We start from the raw sequence: 24,386 nt of genomic DNA, 5'->3' as shown, positions 1-24,386 counted from the left end.
ACCACTCTTTTAATTGCTTATAAGTAAATATTAGACCTCTGTCCGGTTGGACATGGCCACTTAATATAGTACCGATTGAGTCTATATTCATTTTTTTGGTTTCCTATCTCTAATCTTTCTAGGGACAGTTGTGGTTTTGAATAGAAATGCAGCAAGAGAGGAGATGACTTTAGGCTAGCACCCTTCAGCTGTTGGCTCACATATATATTTTTCTTTCTTTGCTTTTGCTAGGATGGGCTGTCAGTCAAATCTATGGCATTCAATGGCTGGTTACATTATCTCATTTGTGTTCCTTTTAGTTTTTGTAATGGGGCATTAAGTAGTCCTTTTACTGGACTTTAGGTGTGACATATCTTACAACTGTGTGTTCTTTGATGTATTTACCTTGCTGACCTACTTCCTGCAGCACTTCCTAACCTTGTGTGCTGTACCATGACTAACATTCCCTTAACATCTCACAAAGTGACTGGCATCAAGCAATGAACTTTACAGTAGACTAAAAAGAGCAACCTATCAACACTCTCACAGCAACCACGCTCTACCTTAAAGACTTAATACCTTACAAATTCAACTACAGAGCTCTCAACTTCCAAGCTTATTAACATTTCAAACTGACGTTAAGAAATACTTTTAAAAAATGTTTTAAAAAAACACATTTCTACTAATACTATTATTTGTACTGCTTCATTAACTTTATACTACTGTACAATTACAAGATTTGCACTATTAAGCTAAGCAATTCATATCTAAGTAATATTTAATTTTAAAAAATGCAACTTAATTTGCTTTCTATTCGCTTTACAATTCGAACACACATACATTATTGTGGAAGTTGCGTGCCCATAGCTAGGAGAACATTGCTTATACATCGAACTTTATAGAAATTTGGGTATGTCACGCAGGGGTGTGGAATTTATTAAAATATGTACTTGTCCATGGGACAAGTAGCTTCATAAATCTACTTGTCCCGTAACAAAATCCACTTGTCCCTTTTGTGCCATGTAGTGCGCTGTCAAATAATGGCTGCAATCTCTTTATGGAAGAGCTCTGATAATAGCCTCTCTGGTTATGTCAGGCTAATACTATAGAAGGATTTGAATTTGTCACCAGCTCTTCTTTAATCTTTTCCCATACTGAGAAAGGTCGGCGATTTATCCCTGACAATGGCAGAAGTAAAGTTTCTTCCAGGGCTGGGAAAAATGTGGTTGGAGAAAAAGTGAACTTGTAAACACTCAACAAATTTCCGCTGGGGCATATTCATATTTGCTCATGCTAAGATGCAATTCACAAATATTTTCTAGGACTACGGTTTCCTGTTCTACTTAAGGAAATTCATTTGAATACATGAAAAACATAAATCTGCATTAATACAAGAACATATATCATGGGTGCACTTCTGTGACTTTCACATTTGAGCGCCTAATTAAATCTGAGTTAACCAAGACCTTTTGTTTTTATTAAAATGCTATCTCTTCCTATCTGTGAGCTGGCTTCATTGTGTGTCACAGCATTCTGCTCTTTTACAAAGTAGTTTTGTTCAGTGCCAGGAATTTCTATGGCAATGTGCCTTTATGAGACCAAATACTAGCAGTCTAGTATGAACGCGCTGGCATACAGCACCACGCCTACCTGATAATCCCAAGGTAGGGAAAGGAGCATAGTGTTGGCCAAGTGAGTAACCAGGAAATTTAAATACCCCCCACGTTGATCCAAAGTTCTTATGACACCAAGCAAGCGAAAAAAGTCATTGGAATCTTCGCCAGAATAGCTCTCTTGTCTCTTCCATCTAAGCATCTATCCATTCATCCTATCACCCACTGATATCTTGCATTTCACCTTTATATTGTCACCCATTCATTCTTTTATCCATTATCCTTTCACCAATCGGTTCATCCATCTGTTCATCCGTCAGTCCATCTGCTCATCCATATCCAAACCTACCCATCCATCTCCAAACCTATCCATTTGAACCATCCATCCATCCTTTTGCTCATCCATAGACCCTCCCTTTCACTCATCTATAAGCCCTCCCTTTCACTCATCCTTTCACCCACCCTTCGACCCATCCATCAATCCATCCTTCCACTCATCCATCCATTTATCCTTTACATTCATCCATCCTTTCGCTCTCTAATCCTTACACCCTGTAACCCATCCAGTCATTCACCCTTTCCTTCATTATAACATCCTTTGTCCATCCACCAACCCCGTCACTCAACCATCCCGGTCACTCAATTATCCATCCATCCATCCATCTAGCCAGCTACACTTCCACTCACTCATCCTTTCACCCACACATCCATTCATCTTTTCACATTAATTACTAATCTTTGTCTGCTGAGCTGCAGAAGGAAGAGGCCCATCAAGAGCTCCACCTCTACTGTAGCTACTAAAGCGGGGCGTTCAGGAAGCCCCTGTTCAAACCTATCCTGCCATCTCCAAACCTATCGATCTAACTGTGATCCATCCCGCCTTCCTTTTGCTCATCCATCCTTTTGCTCATCCATCCTTTTGCTCATCCATCCATCCTTTTGCTCATCCATCCATCCTTTTGCTCATCCATCCATCCTTTTGCTCATCAATCCTTTTGCTCATCCATCCTTTCACCCCACACATCCTCCTTTCACTCCTATTCATCCACCCTTTCACTCCTCCCTCCATTCATCCTTTCACTCCTCCCTCCATTCATCCTTTCACTCATCCATCCGTCCACCCCATCCATCCTCCTTTTCACTCATCTATCCACCTACCCTTTCACTTCCTCTATTTATGCTTTCGCTTGTCCATCCACCCTTTCACCTGTCCACCTTCCGTTTCGATCATATATCCATCCACCCTTTCACTAATCCCTCCATCCACCTTTACACTCAACTGTCCACCCAGCCATCCATCAACCCTTCCACCCAGCCATCCCCACCCACTCAGCCATCTATTCATCTACTCTCTCGCCCATTAATCCACCCTTTCAATAAGCCGTCCATCCTTTCACTCATCAATCCACTTTCAACTTATCCATCCACTCACCCATCCCTTCATTCACCCTTGCACTTATCCTACCATTCTTTGACACATCCATCCTTACATCCATCCACTCATTCATCCATGCATCTACACTTTCATTCCACTCATTCATCCATCTATCCATCTAGCTTTTCACTCATTCATCCATGCATCTATCCATTTACCCTTTCACTCATTAATTTATGCATCGATCATCCACTCTTGCACGTATTCATCCATGCATTTATACATCCACCCATTCACTTATTCATGCATGCATATATCCACTCATTCATCCATGCACCTATCCATCCACCCTTTCACTAATTCATTCATTTATGCATCTAAATATCCACCCTTTCACTCCACTCATTCATCCAACTATACATCCAGCCTTTCACTCATTCATCCATGCATCTATCCATTCACCCTTTCACTCATTAATTTATGCATCTATCATCCACTCTTGCACATATTCATCCATGCATCTGTACATCCACCATTTCACTTATTCATACATGCATCTATCCATCCACCCTTTCACTTTTCATCCATGCATCTATTCATCCACCCTTTCACTCACTCTCCCACCCACCCTTTCAAGTATATTATGGTCCTTTGTCTGCGGACCTGCAGACTGAAGAGGCCCATCAAAAACTCCACAGCTGCTGTAGTTGCTACAGCGGTGTGTTCACAATGCCCCTGGTGCAGGCACAAAGTGAGATGAGAGGCCTAGTGCAAGGACAGAATTACGGGTGGCCTTAAGCCTACATGAAAGCCCAAGGGGAAACTAATGAGCTTTAATGTGAGCCCTCGACGACGTAAGATATGAGAGGCCAAGGGGAGTGGGTCAGAGAGGGCGGCGGAGGGTGGTGGGGTGGGGTTAGGCGGAGGGTGGTGGAGTGGGGTTAGCAGGTTCAGGCACCTGGTGTAACATAAGGTGTACAGGAAACGCGAAGTGCCAAGGAGGGGGTGCATGAGAAGGGAATTCAAAGTGAGTTGAAGATGAGCAGGGATATTGGAGCCCCTATGAGGCCCAGGAGTGGAGCCGAGACTACAAGGCAGGGAGGGGTCATACAGTTCAAGTCAGAGCAAGGGGCCAAGAGGCAGAAAAAGCAGCCTCTTACATGCCATTGCTGTGAGTATACTGGAGCTGCAGAAGCTCGATGTGTGTCTCATGCTTGAAGAAAATAAAAGGACCAGGGGAGAGCTTGGAAGCCAAATGAGCTTATCGAGCTGGCTCCTACTTTGAGCTCTGCTTTATCATTTTGTTGTTCTGCTCTGGGGAAATTAAAGTGCAGGCCCCAGCTTTTGCATTGCCCCTTTCACAGCCAATAAACTGCTCAGAGCAATTTATTTACTGGCTGTGACCTACAGGATTGAACAGCTGTGTATCGTATTACCATAAATCTGTCTACTTGTCCTTTGGACAAAATGCAAATTAAAACCTCTTGCCCTCCTGAGAAATCTAGATGTCTCGGGCGTCGGGAGATAGGAATTCCCCACATTGTGCTTATAGATATCGGGGTAGGTGCACGTTGCTATTGAAGTAGATAGATTCTTAAGCAGTTCCTCCCCATAGGTACTGGATAGAAGTAGTGTCTGCTACTGAGATGAATGATGAAGAAGATTATTTTCATATGTATAGGGTAGTTTATAGGCCTGGGTAAGATTGAAATTACGCTGATGTAATTTGGGGAATTTTGCTTTACTCCTTTGTATTATGTCAAATTCCTGAAATTAATCCAGGTGATGTAATGTAAAAAAATGTAACAAAGAAATAATGAGATTGATCATATTGGAAGCAACTGTTGTTCGCAGCAATTGTTCTTTTGTTGCTGTTCTTTAGCATGAAATACGTCCAAACATTTTGGGCTACAATTAAGTTCAAAGGGTCAGATTTACATTTTGGGCAATTATGTGTAAAATATCATAAATACACGAAAGCAAATTGCTCGAATTCCACACATTGTTGGCAGTTACTTGCTGTTCATTGCTGAGACACTCGCCTGGCGCAGACATTTGGTGTTGCAGTTTGTCTCCTCCCCCTCTGTGAGGCATTGTTGGGGCAGGGCTGGCCTAGGGATGCAGACATTTCTCGGGCGCGAGAAGCAGTAAGTGATGGCTCCATGATGAAACAGGACGGCCTAGTCTTCAGCCCAATCCATCAAGGCCACTGTCTCATTTGTCCTCATGAAATTAGCCCAGTTGAACATGAATACATCACTTCTTGTGGTTTCTAATTCCTTTTATTGGTTATTATGGCTCAGTGTTTAAGCCTGCTGGAACATCACTCGGTGTGTCGCAAGACTCCAGGGTAGCAGTAGGTTTTCATCCTGTTATTCCTTTTGTTGCTATTACTAGCCAATTCCTCTTGTACTCTTTGGAATATTTGTGCGCAGTAGCTGTGGGCAAATTTCTGGAAGTTAGTTTCTGTCTCTGAGTTTTTCCTCCCTGACTGTCTGAGGGCATGCTGCAGCTACTTGTTTCATTTGACTGACTGACAAGGTGACTAACACAGGAGATCGTCCTACCTTCAAATCTTGGACTTTCATAGTAGTAGTAATAATGTTGTTCCTTATCTTCACCTCATATATTTTAATACAAGGGCTGCTGGTAATGCTCTTCCCACAGCTACCATTACATTACAATTATTTAGGTACCTTATGAAAGGGCCAACAGCTCTTGTTCAGATGAAGTATTCTGAAGGCACAAGATCTTGGCAAATAGCCATCAGGAAAGCACCGCAGACCTGAACTCTAAAGCTCCATGTCGGACTCTTTTGTGTTTGACTGGTGATATATGGATTTCGCTAGAGTCCCCATGACTGAAGGGTCTGATGATAAAAGGAAGTTCGTCAGCAGGGGGCGCACTTTGGTTACTCTCAAAGGAGGCAGTTAAGTAGTGCTGATGTGACTTAACTTTGATCAGTACAAGCTCTGAACTCTTCAGCACATTTGCCAAATGTTGAGGGCAGGAAGGCAGGCACAGAAAAATTAAAAATAACAATATAAGCAACACTGGAATACAATCTTTATGTGGGAAGGTTTCACACGCCCCAGGGCAGATGGGTTACTGGCTTCAGATTGTAACAGTGTGACCCATTTACCACTGATGTCCCTTATTGTTGATCTCAAAACTGAGCACCAAGTACACCCCCTGACCCGAAGGGTAGTAAAGTAGATCTGTCCGAGGCTTACTCAGGGCCGAGGTTGGGGGGCGGGGGGGGGGGGGGCAGAAACTCAGAACTCAATGAGACTTACAATAGTTGTCAATAAATCATTGTCCAGTCAGTGCTTTAATGTAAGAGGAAAAAGTACTTCAATTTCTGCACAGTGCAATAATGTACGTACAAAATCGAGGGGGGGAGTATGATGTACAATAAAACAATCACTGTGTGAGGGAGGCAGCCAGTAGTAGCTTAGGCTGTTGCAAAGTCAAGATATGTATGCTAAAATGCAGGCAGTGCAAATTGGGGCCAGTTGCCCTCCTGGTATAAAACAGTGGGTACTGGCCCCTTACACCTCTCTGGGTTCCCAGTCTGCCCCTCTCAAAGTTAGTTATGGCTAGGTCCTTGATGGCACATGAATTGTCCCAAGTTCACTGCTCTACCAATGCCACACTCTTGCACTGTACCTTAGTCTTAGTGTTTGGTGGGTAAGGCCATCTTCTGCTGGCTGGGATGGGGCAAGTGTAGCAACTGGTTGTGTGCAATCTGGTAGGACCCACTTGTAGTGCTCACAGTGACTCTGCTCTGGCCCAGCTGATTCTGCTGCATTGCAAGTCTACATGTCTTGTGCAGAACTGGCTGTGAAGGCAGCGTGACGGACAAACAGGTGAAGGGGAGGTTGTGCTTCATGTACTTCATTTAGGTTGGGTGAATCTTTCTCTGACCCAATAATAAAACCACCACCCAAACAAAGTGAAGGGTCTGCCCCAGATAGTATCAGTGATTTCAAGCAAGATCAAGGTACCCTTAGGCTGCTGTTTCGATCTGGATTTAGCGTCAACTTCCAGTGGCACTTTTGCTAATGGGGCAGTTGCAAATGTGCTCATGGTTTCCCTGTGCACTAAACCATAATAGGCACTTCAGCGTTGTAGGATGGAAATCCCTGACATAGTGCGATTCTATTGAATATCAAGTCGTCACAGGTACTTTGGGGTTTCATCAGGCAGAAGGGGCACCAGGATCTCAAGGTCTCATCAAATGACCCTGCTGTGCAGATGAATATGTGACTGGTTCTGTTCATTCTGTTTAATGCTATAGAAGCTGAACACAGGTTCATGTACTGGGCTATGCAATGTACTGCCTCTTTTTGTCCACATTGTGAAATATTTAACTTCATTATCATTGTTTTTTGTTGCAGTCGTCTTACTTATTTGTGTTGTATTTACAGAGGTAAGAACACATTGATCTAACTAACTTTTAACCGGTTTTTTGCAGCTCAAGCAGCAAGTATTCAAGTCTGACCATTTAGAGATTGAACACCCTGGCAATAGGATGCCTAACCGTCAGGTGAGAATCAAGATGTGTTTGAGCAGGCATTGAGCAAAGAAAGGAATTGTCAGACTTGAGCAGTGCTAATCAATTTTTCTAGGCACCTCAGGGCTTAATAGGTATCATCAAAACTGCTTCCAACTTGTTTGTATCCAACAATCATCCTCTCAGCTGGAGGAGATTCTCCTCATTGGAACAAAGCTCATTGCCCTATCAGTTATTAGCTTTTTTCATGAAGAGATCAATCATAACAGTTGACAGGGGGTTCTTTATCCTGCTCTTTCAATTGTTGGCTTCGCTATGGAGGGAACGTTATTTCCTCACAAATGTTGTGATTATCTTATTTATGGATGGGTCAACTTATATGACTGAACTCTAAGATTAGACTTTTTAGTATACTTTTGACTGGAATGGGAATACAGTTTTAGTGGGAGAAGTAAATGATCAAGGCTGACTTACAAACGTTGCCCCTCGGTCTTTGATTGATTAATTGGATTTAAACATTTGCTGCCAGTGATTGCTCCACTTGTCTGAATGATGACCACAAGACGTCAGAGCTCCACATATGTCCCTTGCCTTCTATTTGGTTTTACCAGTTTTTAATTAAGTTATTTCAGAAGAAATGTAACATAACAAAATGCTCAAACAATGAGTGCAAATGAAACTAGTAATAAATAAGAACTCCAAAACATGACAATTAATTTGCATATAAAATTTGAATTAAACTCAAACACAAGGTTTAGCAATAATAACTTATAACAAAGACGCTTATTAGCAAGAGTATGACTAAGAATACAAAAGGTTAAGCATGGATATCAATATATATAGACCAAAAGAAAGTTGAGGTCAGTTATCGTTTCTCAACTTATAGGTGACTTTCTGCACATTGGCAAGTGTGGTCAAGTCAGCAACAGTGGCGGCTCCTCCGGTGAGGCGGAGGAGCATCGCCCCATTGCTTGTTGTTATGGAAATGAAGGAAAAATTAAATGATAATAACTGGACGTTATTATCATTTTATTTGTTCCGGTGTCTTTGCAGAGCGGGGCTGCTCTGCTCTCAGTGCAGGGGAAGGAGTCATGGCACTCTGTAAAGTGCACATGAATGTTTGAACTGCCTTCTCAGGCTGACCAATTAGTCATGCACACTTTGCATGTTCTCCATACAGGCAGCATTACAGCCTGCATGGAGAACATGCCCAGGCCCCCATTCCCCATCTGAGCGCCAATTCACGGCGCTCAGACCAATCACAATGCTGCATTGCAGCATTGTGATTGGTCCAGGGAGCCTGGGTGCCTACCAATCACAATGCTGCACTGCAGTGTTGTAATTGGTCATGGTAGCCTGGCTGCTTTCTCTTTCGACTGGAGCAGAGGGATGACAACGATGAGGGATGACAATGAGGGAGGACGCAGAGAGATGCGAGGAGGTAAGTTTTCTTTTTTTATCATACCCCCGCCCGCCCCGCTACCCCTGATCCATGCCAGACGCTACTGGTCAGCAAGCCAATCATCAATACAAAATATCTTTGACATTTTCCAGTAATGAATGAGGATTAGTTTAGCAATCAAACTTTTAGCAACTTGAAGATTGCAAAACGCATCTGGGATGTCATCAGATTAAAGTTCATTCACTAATGGCACAGAAGAAGCCAGCTTGAAATCTACATTTGTGATCAACTTTATATTAGTAAATATTTCCTTCCACCATGTGAGAATTAAATCCTAGTTAATGAGCATATGCAAGTACCTTGTATTATCGTCCCAGCATCTCTGACACTCCATATCTTCTTTTTAAGTTTAGTTTCTAAAGGTTTGAAGGAGTTCAACAAACCCTTAAATAGGTTTTGCTGTATTACAAGAAGCCCATTACATGTAATGGGGTGACCCTGTAACCCTCAGAACCTGGGTGGGTAATAGAACAATTAATAATGGTTTTGTCGGACCGAAATACACAATGATATAGTATTTCCTATTGTGTTACTTAAGACATCCGTCCCTGTAAGGGTACAAAGATAGTGGTACCTATACCAATATAGACAAAACACACTGACCACAATGAAAATTAAAGTAACGTTTTAGTCATATACTTTCCTCTTCTCTGAATTGTATTAAAACCTTAGTTTTGCTGTCCAAACAAACATAAAGCATATAGACCACATACATTTTGTGCAAGACTGATATTTAATGTATATCAGTCTTACACAAAATGTATGTGGTCTATATGCTTTATGTTTGTTTGGACACCAAAACTAAGGTTTTAATACAATTCAGAGAAGATGAAAGTATATGACAAAGATGACTAAAACTTTACTTTAATTTTCATTGTGGTCAGTGTGTTTTGTCTATATTGGTATAGGTACCACTGTTTTTGTACCCTTACAGGGACGGATGTCTTAAGTAACACAATAGGAAATACTATATTATTGTGTATTTTGGTCCGACAGAACCATTATTAATTGTTGTATTACAAGAAGCTGCCGGTCAAGGCTTTATTTTTCTATTCCCAGGAACTGTAAACAAAAAAATTTACCAATTCTAGTGATTTAAGATCCGAGATCCTGCCTTCTCTTTAGAAGAACTCAAAAGATCTGGTCTTATCTCTAATAATCAGAGTGTGCCTGAAGGAGAGTCGAGAAGTATGGAAAGCACAGTTAAGCAATGGAGTAATTGGCATGTAAACGGTAAGAATAAAAAGACCCAAAACTCTTAAAGATAAATGGTGGCCATTCCACACTCTACATGCAAGCAAGAAGAGAGAGTGTCGGTTTATAGAGTGACTTCGCTGTGTTATTTCTTAAATTATATATGGCAATAGAAGATCTGATGCCAAAGGAATAATGTCATCAGTAAGATTCACTAACTTTAATGCGCACTCTTGGAAGTGCAGTAGTCGAATAGTTAGCACTTCCAGGGAGTGGGCAGCCAAGAACTAACACCTGGAGTGCCTGCTTTCTGCACCCAGGTCCATTTCGTTAAAACAGAATGAGGCTGCACATGCGACCACTTGTGTAATAAAGAGCATGCCAGAGCACATGTACTGCAGGTGTGATTTCAAGAGGGCCTTTCCTAATTTGCTTGGGAGCATGGCCCTTTGAAAATGAGGCAACACTTTGCCTCAGTGCCCGCGAAGGCAGATCGGCCATAAAGAGGTGCGCTGACTGTGCCCCATGTAGAGGTGGGTGAGTCCGTGGTTCACTCCACGAGGCCTCCATGTAAGTCACTCACTGCACCCACCTGCAGGGAAATCTCCGCCCCCCCCTACAAATGCAGATCTGGTTGCGACCGGCACAGTGAAAGGCCGACCGGCAGCTTCAAACAACATATCCACCTTTCACAAATGCACCCTCGCCATGTTTGCAGCTGTGGTCAGCACATTATCTGCAATAGGGCACATGACCAACAAGTCATATTGACCCTACTTTGTTGAAACCCATTCGTAGATTTATTTTTCCTCTGGAAAATGTGTAGGACTTAAATGGATCTTTATAATGTCTCACATAATGAGAATGCTCCATAAGCACTGTTTTAGCTGTTGCTGACAAGCAGCACCTGTGGTCAATCCATCGCCAGGCTCGAATAGAGTGTTGTAGTAAATGCATGCTGTTGGCATTGTCCCAGGCAGAATGAGGCTCTAGTGGATAATTGAAATAAATGAAGGGTACGAGGACAAGTTAGCTCAGAACGAGACCCGATTGGACCGAAGCAGAGCATTTCCACTGGTCTCACTTTACAGAACTGAAAATATGGTATGGAGGTAATAGAAAAAAGGATATGTTACGTTTGCAGCAGACTGCTCGCTCGCACATGCCACAAAGACAATACTGCCATCACCTCACCAGCACAGCCCCCATTCGTGCCCTACCACATGCAAAGTCTGTGGAGTAGCTGAGCACCTGAGGAAAATTGCTCTCGAATAGTGGTTCAGAGATGAGTGATTTTTTAATCTCGACTGATTGCTGGAACAAATCTCCCTCACCAGCATAGCAATGGAAAATGGCATCACAGCACAGGCAAACCAGATATTGAAAATGAGATGGTAGGAAGTATGTCTTGTATGGCATACAAAGCAACAAGCCTCGTTTTCCCCACACTGTTTTAGCCAATAGGATGTCTGTTGTACTTCAGTCAAGACAACTCCATGAAGAGCAATCCCATGCACTCTCAAATCCAACTGTGAAATTCCCTCAAGAGAGCATACAAATCCATAAGGACCATGCACAAGAGAGCAAAAACCACATCTAGCAAGTGTTTTTGTGATGATGTAACAGATCAATTCTGACTCTACCCACTTGAATGGTGGTACAAAGTCAGGAGACTCAACAGAATGTTGCCTCGACAATGGACAGTTATTGGTAGCAAAAAACTAGCAAATTAATTTCCCCCAAATTTGGACCACGAGATAGTGTTTATTAATGCATGTCACTTTTCTTAAATCAAAGAATGAAAGTTTACAAATCCGAAAGGATGGTTTGAAAACTGATATTTGAATAGGAACCTGGAGTCTGATTGGGTGAGGTATGCAAGTCCCGTTGAACATCACATAGTATAGCATCCTCCCGGGCGATGTGCCCAGTTGAGAATAAATTTTGCTAGGGTCATGTGAGAGCAAATTGAGCACACCCAACCCCCCAGCAGAAATATGCACACTCTCAAGTGATTGAAAGTGTCTGCTTTCTGCAAACAATGGTGAAAATTAAGGTTCAGTACTTGTAAGCGATTAGCTACATGTACTGCCCCACAGATGGTGTGACAAAAATATTGCAGTGACCTTGTGCGTGCATGGTGAGCACTCCTTAATTCCAGGGGGCAGTAAGGCACACAAGAGGGTTGGAAAATGTAATTTGTTTAATTGAAAAAGTTAACATTAAAATGACTCTACTGGTTCTCAAAACACCATGACATGTTTAAAAATTCTTTCCACAGAAGGCACCCAAAAACACTCAGAGTTTGGAAAAATGGAATGAAAACAGGATAATGAATAATTGGAAGAAGTGGCGCAGAGCATGGCAGTAGAATCAATACTGGGTCAAGAGGGAGTGGGGGCGGCACTTGGTTGAAGGACATGCACTGTGCATGCATGCTGTTGAATAGGGCAATAGTCACAAGGTGGGCTAGTGGCCACATTGTTTTGCCATGACCATGGAAATGTACTCTGACCCAAGACCATAGCTAGTGGACTCTGTAGGCACACAGGGATAGCACATGGTACGGCCAATGCTAGACCCTGTGCCAATATCCCCTGTGCATGGATTAATGCAGTGCACAGGGGCTTGGGATAGGAGAACAGGGCAGGGGCAAAAACTCTATATGTGTATAGGAGCAGATGGAAATTGAGAGGGCTTTTCAAAATACCTCTTTAAACAAAATGCCAAAGAGTAATAGAAAAACATGTTTAGTGTGGTTGTTTGGTAAGTTAAAAGATTGACATTGTAGAAAGAGTTCACAAAGTAAAACTTCACTTGTAGGGACTTTACAGCGATGATCTAAAATTGTAAAAACATAATTTACTTGTTCTGGCTAGTTATGAAAGAAGTGCCAATCACCACAGTGCTTCTAACTTACACGTAACCTCACTGATGGCATCACTGGTGATATCAGCTTTATCAGAGGCATCATTGATTAAATCATACAAGTCACAAACTATTGATTATTTGTTTTACAAATGTGTTTGATGATAACTATGTGTTGGCAGTGGTACGGAATCCTTCCTATTGACTTGAATGTTTTTAAAAAAGGCAATAGGCAGGACCCTGTATGCTATAGGCCCATTTCACTGATAGACTCCTCAGTCAAAATCTTGGGGAGAGTTCTATTAGCAAAACTGAATACATGGGCCACCGAGAACAACATCTTGAGCAATGTGCAATACGGGTTTAGACCCAAGAGAAGCACCCTGGACCAGTGCCTCAATCTCCACCTACTGATTGAGAAATACACCAGAGCTAAGGATGGGTCCATGTACCTAGGGTTCATGGACCTCTCCTCTGCATTCGACATGGTCAATAGATCTAAGCTTTGGGGTAAACTGGTTGAGATGGGTCTGGACAGATCTATAGTTAGCTTACTGTCCGACCTGCATTCTGGCCTGTCTGCTAAAGTTAGAGTCTCTACTGATGGAAGATGTACTGAAGTGTTTGCTTCGGAAAGAGGTGTCCGTCAGGGATGCATCTTGGCACCTCTACTGTTCACGCTGTATGTGAATGCCTTAGAGCCCGCCCTAAGAGGGGTCACCTGCGATATTCCACGTGCGGGGGAACAGGGTATCCCAGTTCTCCTGTACGCGGATGACGCGGTGCTTCTGGCGCGAACAGGAGTGGGGCTACAACGGCTGTTGGATGCTTTTGAATCCTTTATGGGTTCCTTAGACCTGAAAATTAACGCAAAAAAATCCCAGATTATGCTTATGGGTTTGGCCTCAAGGAAATCCGCCCATAAAACCTTTCTTTGCGGAAGGGAAAGACTTGTTCGAGTTACTACTTTCCCCTATCTAGGGATCACTTTTGACGAAAAAGGTAGTTGGGGCCCTCACGTAAAAAGTAGAGTAGCTACACTGGCTAGAACTTCCGCGGCCCTTCATGGTTTTTCAAAAAGATTAGGGGGCAGGCCTTTTGAAGCTATTAGTAAAATATACAAAGCCAAATGTATCTCTGTAGCTTCATATGGGAGCTCCCTTTGGGGGCATAAAAGAGTTGACCTCATACAGACCGCGGAAAACAGATTTTTCAGATTAGTTTTGGGCGTCCCGCAGTCAACCCCATCCTATACTGTTCACCAGGAGATAGGAGAAGGCTTCATTAGCGATATGGTTAGAACAGCCCCATTAATCGCATGGCTCAAGCTGTGGCTTAATCCTGAAATTTCCCTAAACCATTCCATAATAAGGGACTGTTTGACCCTGGACAATGTACATAAGATTGGATGGTTAAAGTACATTAAGGACAGTTTTTGTAGGTTGGGGAGGCCTGAACTATATACAGCCATTGATTCCATAACATCCAATGACGTTGTATTCATCAAGGCTGCTATGAAAGACCTTCTCTCCTTGGAGAGGGAGGAAGTCGAGCTACAGAAACCCTGTGTTAGGGCCAGCCTCCTGCTGGCTATACCTAGTGGTCCTGACAACTACCTTAATGTGGTGACTAACCCTTATCACAGGTTCATTTTAACCCGTTTTAGACTTAACCTAATTCATTTTAACTTGGGTTTTTACCCTGAGTGGAGTACCCCGGAAAAGGCCCCGCCATGTTCATGTGATCTTTTTTCAGATCAGAGCACAATGCACTTTATAATGTTTTGTAGCCATTATAACGATGCCCGGAGGCAGTTTCTCGTTCCTATACTTAAGGAAGCGGGATTCATTCTGGTCCGACCTGCTCTGATTTACCTACAAATGTTGCAAACTCCCAGGATCATGTTTTTCGTGGCAAATTTCCTGGTAAGAGCAATAAGAAGCAGGAATACCAGACTCAAGAGTGCAGACTTGCTTATTATCTAGTCGAGCTGATGGCAACTACAGGTTAACGAATTTTAGATCAAAGTGTGTATCTTAGTAGATCAATTATTTGGGGATTATTCCTTATTCCTTGGGATATTGCACTTTATCATGTACTTTACTATTAATGTACTTTAATACTACGCAATTATAAAGTCTTAATGATTTGTACATGGTACATTGCTTTTTATCTGAAATGCTCTTTTTTAAAGTTTTAACTGTTTTTTAATTGTTTTTAATTTGCTTTTTTTTATTCATGTTATTTGTTGTTTTGTATGCCATTGTCTTTGTATGATATTAAGTTATCGCAATAAAGAACTTTGACTGACTGACTGACTTGAATGCCAGTAATATATACATCATTTTGAAGTAGCTGCAACAACCACTCATCGTTATCGTTATCTCAATCAAGTTGTTGAGTACGGAGTCATTCATAATTTGCCCCGATGGCCGGGCCGTTATGGTAATTCATTCTTGCCCCCACAGAAATTAATGGAAGGCCCAATACACAGGGAGAAATCTCAGTGCGAGACAGGGCTAAATCGCCCTGCGAGACCGGACTGTTAAAATAATTTCTTTCCAAAAACAAATTCTCAATGCTGTACAGAAGACGAATCTGAGATCCAGAACAGCATGGTGCTCACTATAATTACAGCTGAGCCTACAGTGGAGCTGCCTGTGTAGTGGCACCACTGTAGGCTTCGAGATCTCCTCCAGGCATGCGGGGATCACAAAAAAAGGTATGGTGGCCCTCTGACAAGACAGTAAAGGCCATAGTTTATGCTGACTTGGTTGGCCAATGAGCCATTCACCAAGGGCTACGTTTGTTGTCTCTTGTGAATTATTTTCAGTGATGACATTTTTGATGTCCTCTGGAATGTCATGTGTGAGATCATGAGACGTGCATTAGGGCACATATTAGTTGCACAATTAAAATTCGTGTGTGTTTGACTGATATTTGGACAAGGATTGTAACCAAAATGTCCCTTCAATAGAAGTTTTTTCAGTTTATTTTGAAGTTTTTAAAATATTAGTATCTGATTTTTTTATTGGTCCTGTTTGACAACCACAACATTGCTTGTCAAAATAGTTCTAACTGAAGAACTGTGAACATTTGTACATGTATGTATTCGATGCAGGTGGAAATAAATATGGCTCAGTAGCATACTTTTTTAGAGCATATAATAAATATACACTCACAAACTTATTACTACATTGCAATGGTCAGTTTCCACAACATTACGATTGTGCAGGGGAGGTGACTTTGGAAAACGCTGTGTATTGCAGATTGCACATTAAAATGACTTTACCGAACAAAACAATGTTGCTATTAGTGATGAGGACTGCATATCGTGGCTTTACCTCAAAGCATGGATTAAACCTCGTGTATTCTGTTTCTGGTGAATGCCTTTATTTATATCTACTAAAAATGACAAAGCAGCATGGTATTAGTTAAATATGCATATCCACATTGCATAGTATGCTATATATTAACAGTGTTGATCAAGAGGAGGGGCAGTGTTTAAGTAAGTAAGCGAGGTCATGTCTACCCTTTCACACTCAGCAATGGTAGTACATAGGTTAGATGCCTAGTAAAAGTGTCTGTCAAACAGACGATATAAAGATCCTAAGCAATACTTTTTAGCGCATATTTCGGTTGGAATTATTTAAGTCTGATACACATCGTTGTGATATGTTTATCTTGTTATCTACCAAACGTTCTTAGAAGAATACCGTTATTTTGATTGATGTAGGAAGCTGGCTCTGTATATGATATTATCACTAGGTGGTAATACCGTGCACAGAGTCCAGGGGTTCCCCAAAAGTGTACAGGGCTCAACGCAAAACCCAAAGTGCTCTATTTATAGTAGTGTGGACGAGCAGCCTTAGTTCTAACACAGAAGAGTGTAAGACATTTATTGCACACACATAATCAATAAAAGACATACAACTCAAGAAGGAGATCTAAACCAATTTTATAAAATTATACTTTATACTTTATTTCAGAATAAGGTATGTACGTTTTTAATTTAAAATACTTTTTACTTTAAAAAATAGACACGTAGAAACTTTTTCAAACTGTCCAATGTTATCCTATAGGGAAAAACAATATTGTGGTTAAACAGGTAAATATCAAACTGAAAATTCCAGTCTTCAGAGCCAAAAGTCAGCAAGGCCCAGGGATCAGGTTAGTCCTAAACTGCACCACTAGCGGCACAGGGGTGACTGGGTGCAGAGGTCAAAATCGGAGTTCAACCCAATGCTTTCCAAAAGAGACAGCAGGTGCCTGTAGCCACACTGCTAGCAGGTAAGTAAATCGGTTGCCTGGGCCAAACTTTGGGGGTTAGGTTAAGTACCAGGGGGGCACAGAGCAGCACCAACCATACACCACCAGTGGCACAGGGGTGACCGGGTGAAAATTTAGCATAGGATGCCCAATGCTTTTCAATGTAATGTAATGTATGTATACTTGTAAAGTGCACTGTTACCTCGTTACGTGGCGTCCTGGCGCTGTATACCGCTGGGGAACCCGTCCTGGCTTTCCCTGTGAGAGGGCTCCCCAAGGTGAAGCCAGGCATCCCCGGCGTTGCTAGGGCCGTTGTGGAGATTAAGCAAGCTATTGCCCAGAGTTGCAGAGTGGGACCCATGGTTAGCGTAGGCACCTAAGCGAGAATTATCGAGTCCGCGGACATTGACCCAAGACCCTGCCGCGTCGGGAATTAAACCGTGGTCCCGGGCCGACCTCTGCTTCAGGGTCTACCGCTTCTAACCAGTGAGCCACACTTCTCCACAATGAAGATTTTCTTGACGGTATAAAGGCTGCAGATGTGTGTAAGTTGAGATGTAGGCGGTTGGAGTGGCACTGTTGGTTCAGCTCACCAGGGCCCATGGGCTTCGGCTGCCCGGGTGCCTTTTGACGTTTGAGTCTTCTTACCAGAGCAGGTCGTGGTCAGGGAGCCTCTAGATTCACACCGCAAGAACTGTCGTGGAGGGCAAAAGAGGTCAGCAAATGCTGAACAGGTGGTCGGGGTCGCCAGGGAGACTTCACTGCACAGGTGAGCTACTCAGACATTGGGCCATGGGCATCAGGTGCAGAGTGTGCTGGTGGACGCAGGTCCACCTGGATCCGGAGTGTTTGGAGTCGGTTTCTTCACGACAGGTCCGCTGTCCTCAGGAGATTGGAGTCTTTATTGAAGGCAACAGTCCACCCATGGATTTTGGAGGTCATTGTTGCAAGATGGGTCACAGGGCCGTCGAAGCTGGAGACAGGCTGGTGGGGCTTGGGCCAAGGCAGTTGCTGTCTTCTGGCTTTTGCTGCAGCATGTCTTCTTTCTTCTAGGTCTTCACAGATCTGAGGGTCAGGTCTGGGAGAGCCACCTACATACTACATTTAGGAGGTGTTTTAGGGGAATAGCAGGTAGGGCCAATGGGCACCTTACATGGGGTGACTACACCATCTAATGTGCCACCCTCCAATGGGAGGGGGCATAGATCTAGCCCTGATTGGAGGGGGTCCCCCATCTTGAAGATGGGGGGGCTGAAAGTTGTGCTTCACCTTACTTCCCCCCACCTTAGAAGTGGGGTTGGCAGAGGTGGGCACATCTATCTATTTTAATTATCCTTCCGGTTTCTCCACCCAAAGTGGGGATGCAAACCAGGGGCTGCCTACTGCTGCAAGCAGTAGAGGCTGGGGGTTGCATCACAAAGTCAGCAGGCCTTTGAAGCTTTCCTTGTCAAGCACTGGTCCATTCTGGAGGAGGAAGCATGACACCTCTGCCAAGGATGTGCATTGTTTCTGGTACCAGAGAGCAGGGGCCTTCTACGCAGGGGTCCAGAAACATGTCAGGCAGTGTCTGGCTGCCTACAGCCGGTCAGAGACCACACCTGGTTATTAGGGATTCAGGGGACACCTATGAGGTGCCCTCTGGGAACATGGTACAATAAATACCTCACTGCTCCTTTCAATAAATCCACATTGATGCCAGTTTGGTACCAAACACTCCTATATTCAGTAAAGCAATCATTGTGATGTGGAACTCGAGTTGTCGAGTTCCCAGCCGACATACTTTCTATGGCTTCAGTGACACTATTGAGAAATGGTGCTCCATATGGTAGGGGCACATCTTCTCATGCAGATATGCCCTCACCTGGAGTATAGCGAACACTGACTTAGGACTGTGAGGCCTGCTAGAGGGATTAATTACATATACTGTCAGGCAGTGCTGGCTGGCAGGCAGGATGTCATGTTGACTTTGGCGTATTCTCCCGCACAGGGACATACAAGCTGCAAGGGCAGTGGCATTGTCCCAGTGAGATGGTCACAGGAGACCCTCTTCAGCTTCCAGGCCCTAGGTTCCCAGGGTACCACTTACTGGGAGTTACAGGAGGCAGAAATACCAATTGGGGGTTTGTTTTAGGTAAGGAGCACTGACAAAGGGGACCTGTATGGCAGGGACCATGTGCACTACATTTGAAACCACATCAAAACCAGGCAAAAAGTGGGGGCTAACCATGCAAAAGAGGCACTTACTCACAATTGACATCCTGAGCAATCTTGAACAAAGCCTTTGCTTAATGAGTGTAGATGCTCTCAGACAGCTCCTAATGACTTGAGCCCAGTATTGTATATATTATAAAATATGGGTAGTCAATAATGTTGCTAATTTAATGGCATTTGTTCGACCCTTTAGATACCTGAAAACAGATATGGATTTGTCAATAATAATGGTATTATGGAGATTTTTTTTTTTTTATTCTTTTGTCATGGACCTTCAGCTTTCTGGCTCCAGGAGACCCGAACCCATTTGGGGACATTCCAAAATGTCTGTGTCTGGATCAGTTGGAGTAGCATATACATTATTTTCTTGTGCATCAAAACATATATTTCAATGAAGATCAACATACACTGTGTTTAACTAGATAGTACTAATAGGGTTTAAATTCTGCCAGTGCTGCTTTTGTTGTCCTGAAACAGTATTTACAAGTACATTACAGGATATAACTGTAATGCTTTCTAAATTGTAAAATGTGTTTATAATGCAAACACAACATTTTTTAAATGTTTTATATTAAGAACAAGGTTACTGACTATATTTTATATAATTACTAACTTACCCATCGCGCGTTGCTGCGATCTCCGAAGAAAGGAAATTTATGGAAACTCGTTATGATAACATTCAATTTACATTGTGTCATTTTTATTGAAATGTATTCATTTTAATATGGAAAACATTTCAAAGTGTCGTTTTAATTCTATTTATTTATTCAAGTGCTTGTGGATACACGATTTTTGTTTTTCCGTCTGGTGCGTACATCAGTATTCGAAAGATTATGAGGGCCCTCGGGGGCCGATATTTTAAAAAAGTTATGCCAGAAACCTTCGCGAGAGTGTACTCAACAACTTCCCAAAGTTTCCTGGCGATCGCATGAATGCTGTTTTAATTCTATTTATTTATTCGAGTGCTTGTGGATGCACAATGTTTTGTTTTTCCGTCTTGTGGGTACATCATTATTTGAAAGATTATGAGGGCCCTGGGGGGCCGATATTTATAAAATGCTTATGCCAGAAACCTTTGCGGGAGTGTACTCCACAACTTCCCAAAGTTTCCTGGCGATCGGATGAATGCTTTTTTAATTCTATTTATTTATTCGAGTGCTTTTGGATACGCTATTTTTTGTTTTTCCATCTTGTGCGTACATCATTATTCGAAAGATTATGAGGGCCCTGGGGGGGCGATTTAAAAAAAATATTTATGCTAGAAACCTTTGCGGGAGTGTACTCAACAACTTCCCAAAGTTTCCTGGCGATCGCATGAATGCTGTTTTAATTCTATTTATTTATTCGAGTGCTTGTGGATACACAATGTTTTGTTTTTCCGTCTTGTGGGTACATCATTATTCGAAAGATTATGAGGGCCCTGGGGGGCCGATATTTAAAAAATGTTTATGCCAGAAACCTTCGCGGGAGTGTACTCAACAACTTCCCAAAGTTTCATGGCGATCGGATGAATGGTGTTTTAATTCTATTTATTTATTTGAGTGCATGTGGATACACGATTTGTTGTTTTTCCTTCTGGTGCGTACATCAGTATTTGAAAGATTACGAAGGCCCTGGGGGCAGATTTTTAAAAAACTTTTATGCCAGAAACCTTTGCGGGAGTGTACTCAACAACTTCCCAAAGTTTCCCCGCGATCGGATGAATGCTGTTTTAATTCTATTTATTTATTCAAGTGCTTGTGGATACACGATTTTTTGTTTTTCCGTCTTGTGTGTACATCATTATTCGAAAGATTATGAGGGCCCTGGGGGGCTCGATATTTAAAAACATGTTATGCCAGAAACCTTTGCGGGAGTGTACTTAACAACTTCCCAAAGTTTCATGGCGATCGGATGAATGGTGTTTTAATTCTATTTATTTATTCGAGTGCTTATGGATACACGATTTGTTGTTTTTCCGTCTGGTGCGTACATCAGTATTCGAAAGATTATGAGGGCCCTGGGGAGGCGATTTGTAAAAAATGTTTATGCCAGAAGCCTTCGCGGGAGTGTCCTCAACAACTTCCCAAAGTTTCCTGGCGATCGGATGAATGCTGTTTTAATTCTATTTATTTATTTGAGTGCTTGTGGATACGCGATTTTTTGTTTTTCTGTCTTGTGCGTACATCATTATTCGAAAGATTATGAGGGCCCTGGGGGGCCGATTTAAAAAAAAGAATTATGCTAGAAACCTTCGCGGGAGTGTACTCAACAACTTCCCAAAGTTTCATGGCGATCGGATGAATGGTGTAGTAATGCATAAAGGACAAACAGACAGACATACTTTAATTTTTTATTTATATATATATATATTTATGGAAACTGCATTTTTCTATTCTACTTTAGTTTTTTGAAGTCAGCATTTTGTTTTAAGTGAATGGCAGTTTACAATGTATGGAAAGCGCATTAGACTGTCTCGCAAAGCTGGTTGATTAAGACCCAGAATTGGAGAAACATTTTATACATAAAGGTCAAATGTCACCCATCTTTTAACTTACTTTGCTGACCTGTATTAACCACATAGGTGGGCAAATACTTTGAAAAGATAAAAATCACAAACAACAATCACTCTACCCTACAACATTGTTACTCAAACAATATTCTGCCCAAGTTCTATGCGGAAACATTAGCTTGATGATCAAGCCACCAGGTACCCTGAAGCTGCACCTCTGAGAAGCATGAGTGCAAAGGTGGTAGCGAAACCTTTCCATGGGATTTTTTCTATGGTTGTATTTGCAAGGACAGTCATTTCTGACAGAGGAATGAGCTTCATCTCTTCTTATGAGAAAGATGTGGGGACAGGCTGGTGTGACATACTACTTGTCCACAGCATTCCACCCACAAACCAATGGTTCAATAAAATTGTTTAACAAAGCAATGAAGAACCCAATGGGAAATCTGCCAGAGGACCTCAGGAGGAATTGGTATTTTGCCTACAGCAAGATTGCAAAGAAGGGACTCTGGTCCAGTCCTTTTGAACTTCTGTATGGACATCCGGTGCAGGGTTCACTCGCCTTAGCCAAAAAAGGGTGGGAAGGAACCTCTAAGTCCCCACAGAAAGATGTGGTGGACTATGTGATTGGTCTCAGGAAATTGACAGCACAATACATGAAAAAACAAGAAGGAGCCAAGAGGGAATGGAAAGGTATGTAAGGGATCGCCCTGCACTCTAAACAGTCAATCCACAATAAGATCCCTATACCTGGGACAGTTAGTGTGTTTAACTGACATGAGTACACATCACTCTGGTTGTATTTTTTCGAACATACCAGAGTAAACCCCCTACTCTATATCGCAGTGGGGTGTGAATTCTCTAATGTCTTATTGTCCCCATCATATACTGTTCCGATCTAAAAAAGTACATAGGTTCTCAACTCAAACAATGTCCAAAGATGCCTGCCTTCTTCTCTGGCAGTACATACACCCACACTTAACCACATGTGCACGTAACTACGAAAAAATGTGTGGTGGAATGGAAGGCACCTCACAGGCGAACAACCCTCGGGGATCTTGGCAGATGTTACCAACTCAATGCCCCTTTCTCATCATCGGTTGCCATTCCAAATCCAAAAGAAAACAAATTTGTTACAACACATAAAATGAAATGCGTGTGAAAGGTGCTAAACGGAGAGTTTTACAACATTAACTCATAAATGTGACCAAAAGGACAGAGTGATATAAAATCAGCAGACACACCCACTCAATTACTTTATTCTTCGTATTAGTGTGAACTGATGAATTAAAAAAGAGGTTGGTAGCTTAATATCGCCTACCAGTACCTGATACCGACATGTTTCACTGCCCCAATATATTTGGCAGATTCATCAGGGTATTCAACACTCGGTCACTGCACCAATTTTAGAACATCTTTTTGGACACCCAGGTCAGCATTAACATCTCATACCGGCTGACCGAATCACTCTCTGATTCATTTAGAGTCGATTGATCTATCAATCGTACATCGGGGTAACCGGACCATACATCATCCCAGGAACCCGGGGTAACCGGACCATACATCATCCCAGGAACCTGGGATGATGTATGGTCCGGTTACCCCGATGTACGATTGATAGATCAATCGACTCTAAATGAATCAGAGTTTTCTTTGTTTTCAATACAGCCCATATCTCCCAAAATTCGTTTTTATAGGAAACAAGTTCAGGCACTGACCATAATCGTCTCCAGTACGTTTCATCCTCAATAGGGAGTAGCCCAAGGTCCATACGGAGGGGTACTAACGGAGTACTCACTGGAAGACCCAGTATATTCCTCATAAATGAGTGTTCAACCTTCATGAGGTTAGTGGGCCTTTGGTGTCCCCCTAGTTCCGCCCCGTACAAGGAGGCTGCTCTAGCCTGAAGTTTGTATATTTCATTGACAGGGGCAGCTTGCTTAAACTCAGACCTTCTGTGCATTTTCTGAATCCCCCCCACCACTTGGGTTAACTTAAGAGCATCCTTTGCTAACTGGGTAGCCCATTCCAGATGTTCTGCAAGGGTAATGCCCAAGTACTCAAAGGTCTTCACTCACTCCAATAGAGTTCCGTCCAGAAGAGGGTTTGGGCGTGTCCGCTTGGGAGGATTAAGAATCATAAATTTCTTTTTAGCTAAATTTATCTCCAGGCCTTTCAATGCACAGAAATCAGCAAAGCCGTCCAGGGTTTGTTGGATGCCCGTTGATGTCTTGGACAACAACAAAGTGTTGTCCGCGAACATCGACGCGGGCACCCGACCTGAGACTATCCTCGGGGCATCTGTATCCTTTACTCCAAGTAGGTTGTCTCTAAGCCCGTTAATATATAGACAGAATAGGGTGGGGGCCAGGACACACCCCTTGCGCACCCCCTGATTCACCGGGAAC

General features: G+C 42.6%; 1 protein-coding gene across 2 annotated transcripts in view; it reads left to right on the top strand.

The window, feature by feature from the left end:
- Positions 1–24,386, top strand: part of LOC144781884 (uncharacterized) — a 698,016-nt gene that overhangs the window by 100,325 nt on the left and 573,305 nt on the right. For both annotated transcript variants that reach the window (XM_078660934.1, XM_078660935.1), the window contains exon 2: positions 7,445–7,516. In XM_078660934.1, the coding sequence (XP_078517060.1) occupies positions 7,502–7,516 (15 nt within the window). In that variant the 5' untranslated portion in view covers positions 7,445–7,501. The remainder of the gene's footprint in view (positions 1–7,444; positions 7,517–24,386) is intronic.

The sequence above is a fragment of the Lissotriton helveticus genome, chromosome 9, assembly GCF_964261635.1.
Source record: "Lissotriton helveticus chromosome 9, aLisHel1.1, whole genome shotgun sequence".
NCBI lineage: Eukaryota > Metazoa > Chordata > Amphibia > Caudata > Salamandridae > Lissotriton > Lissotriton helveticus.
This window is presented reverse-complemented; position numbering and strand designations above follow the sequence as displayed.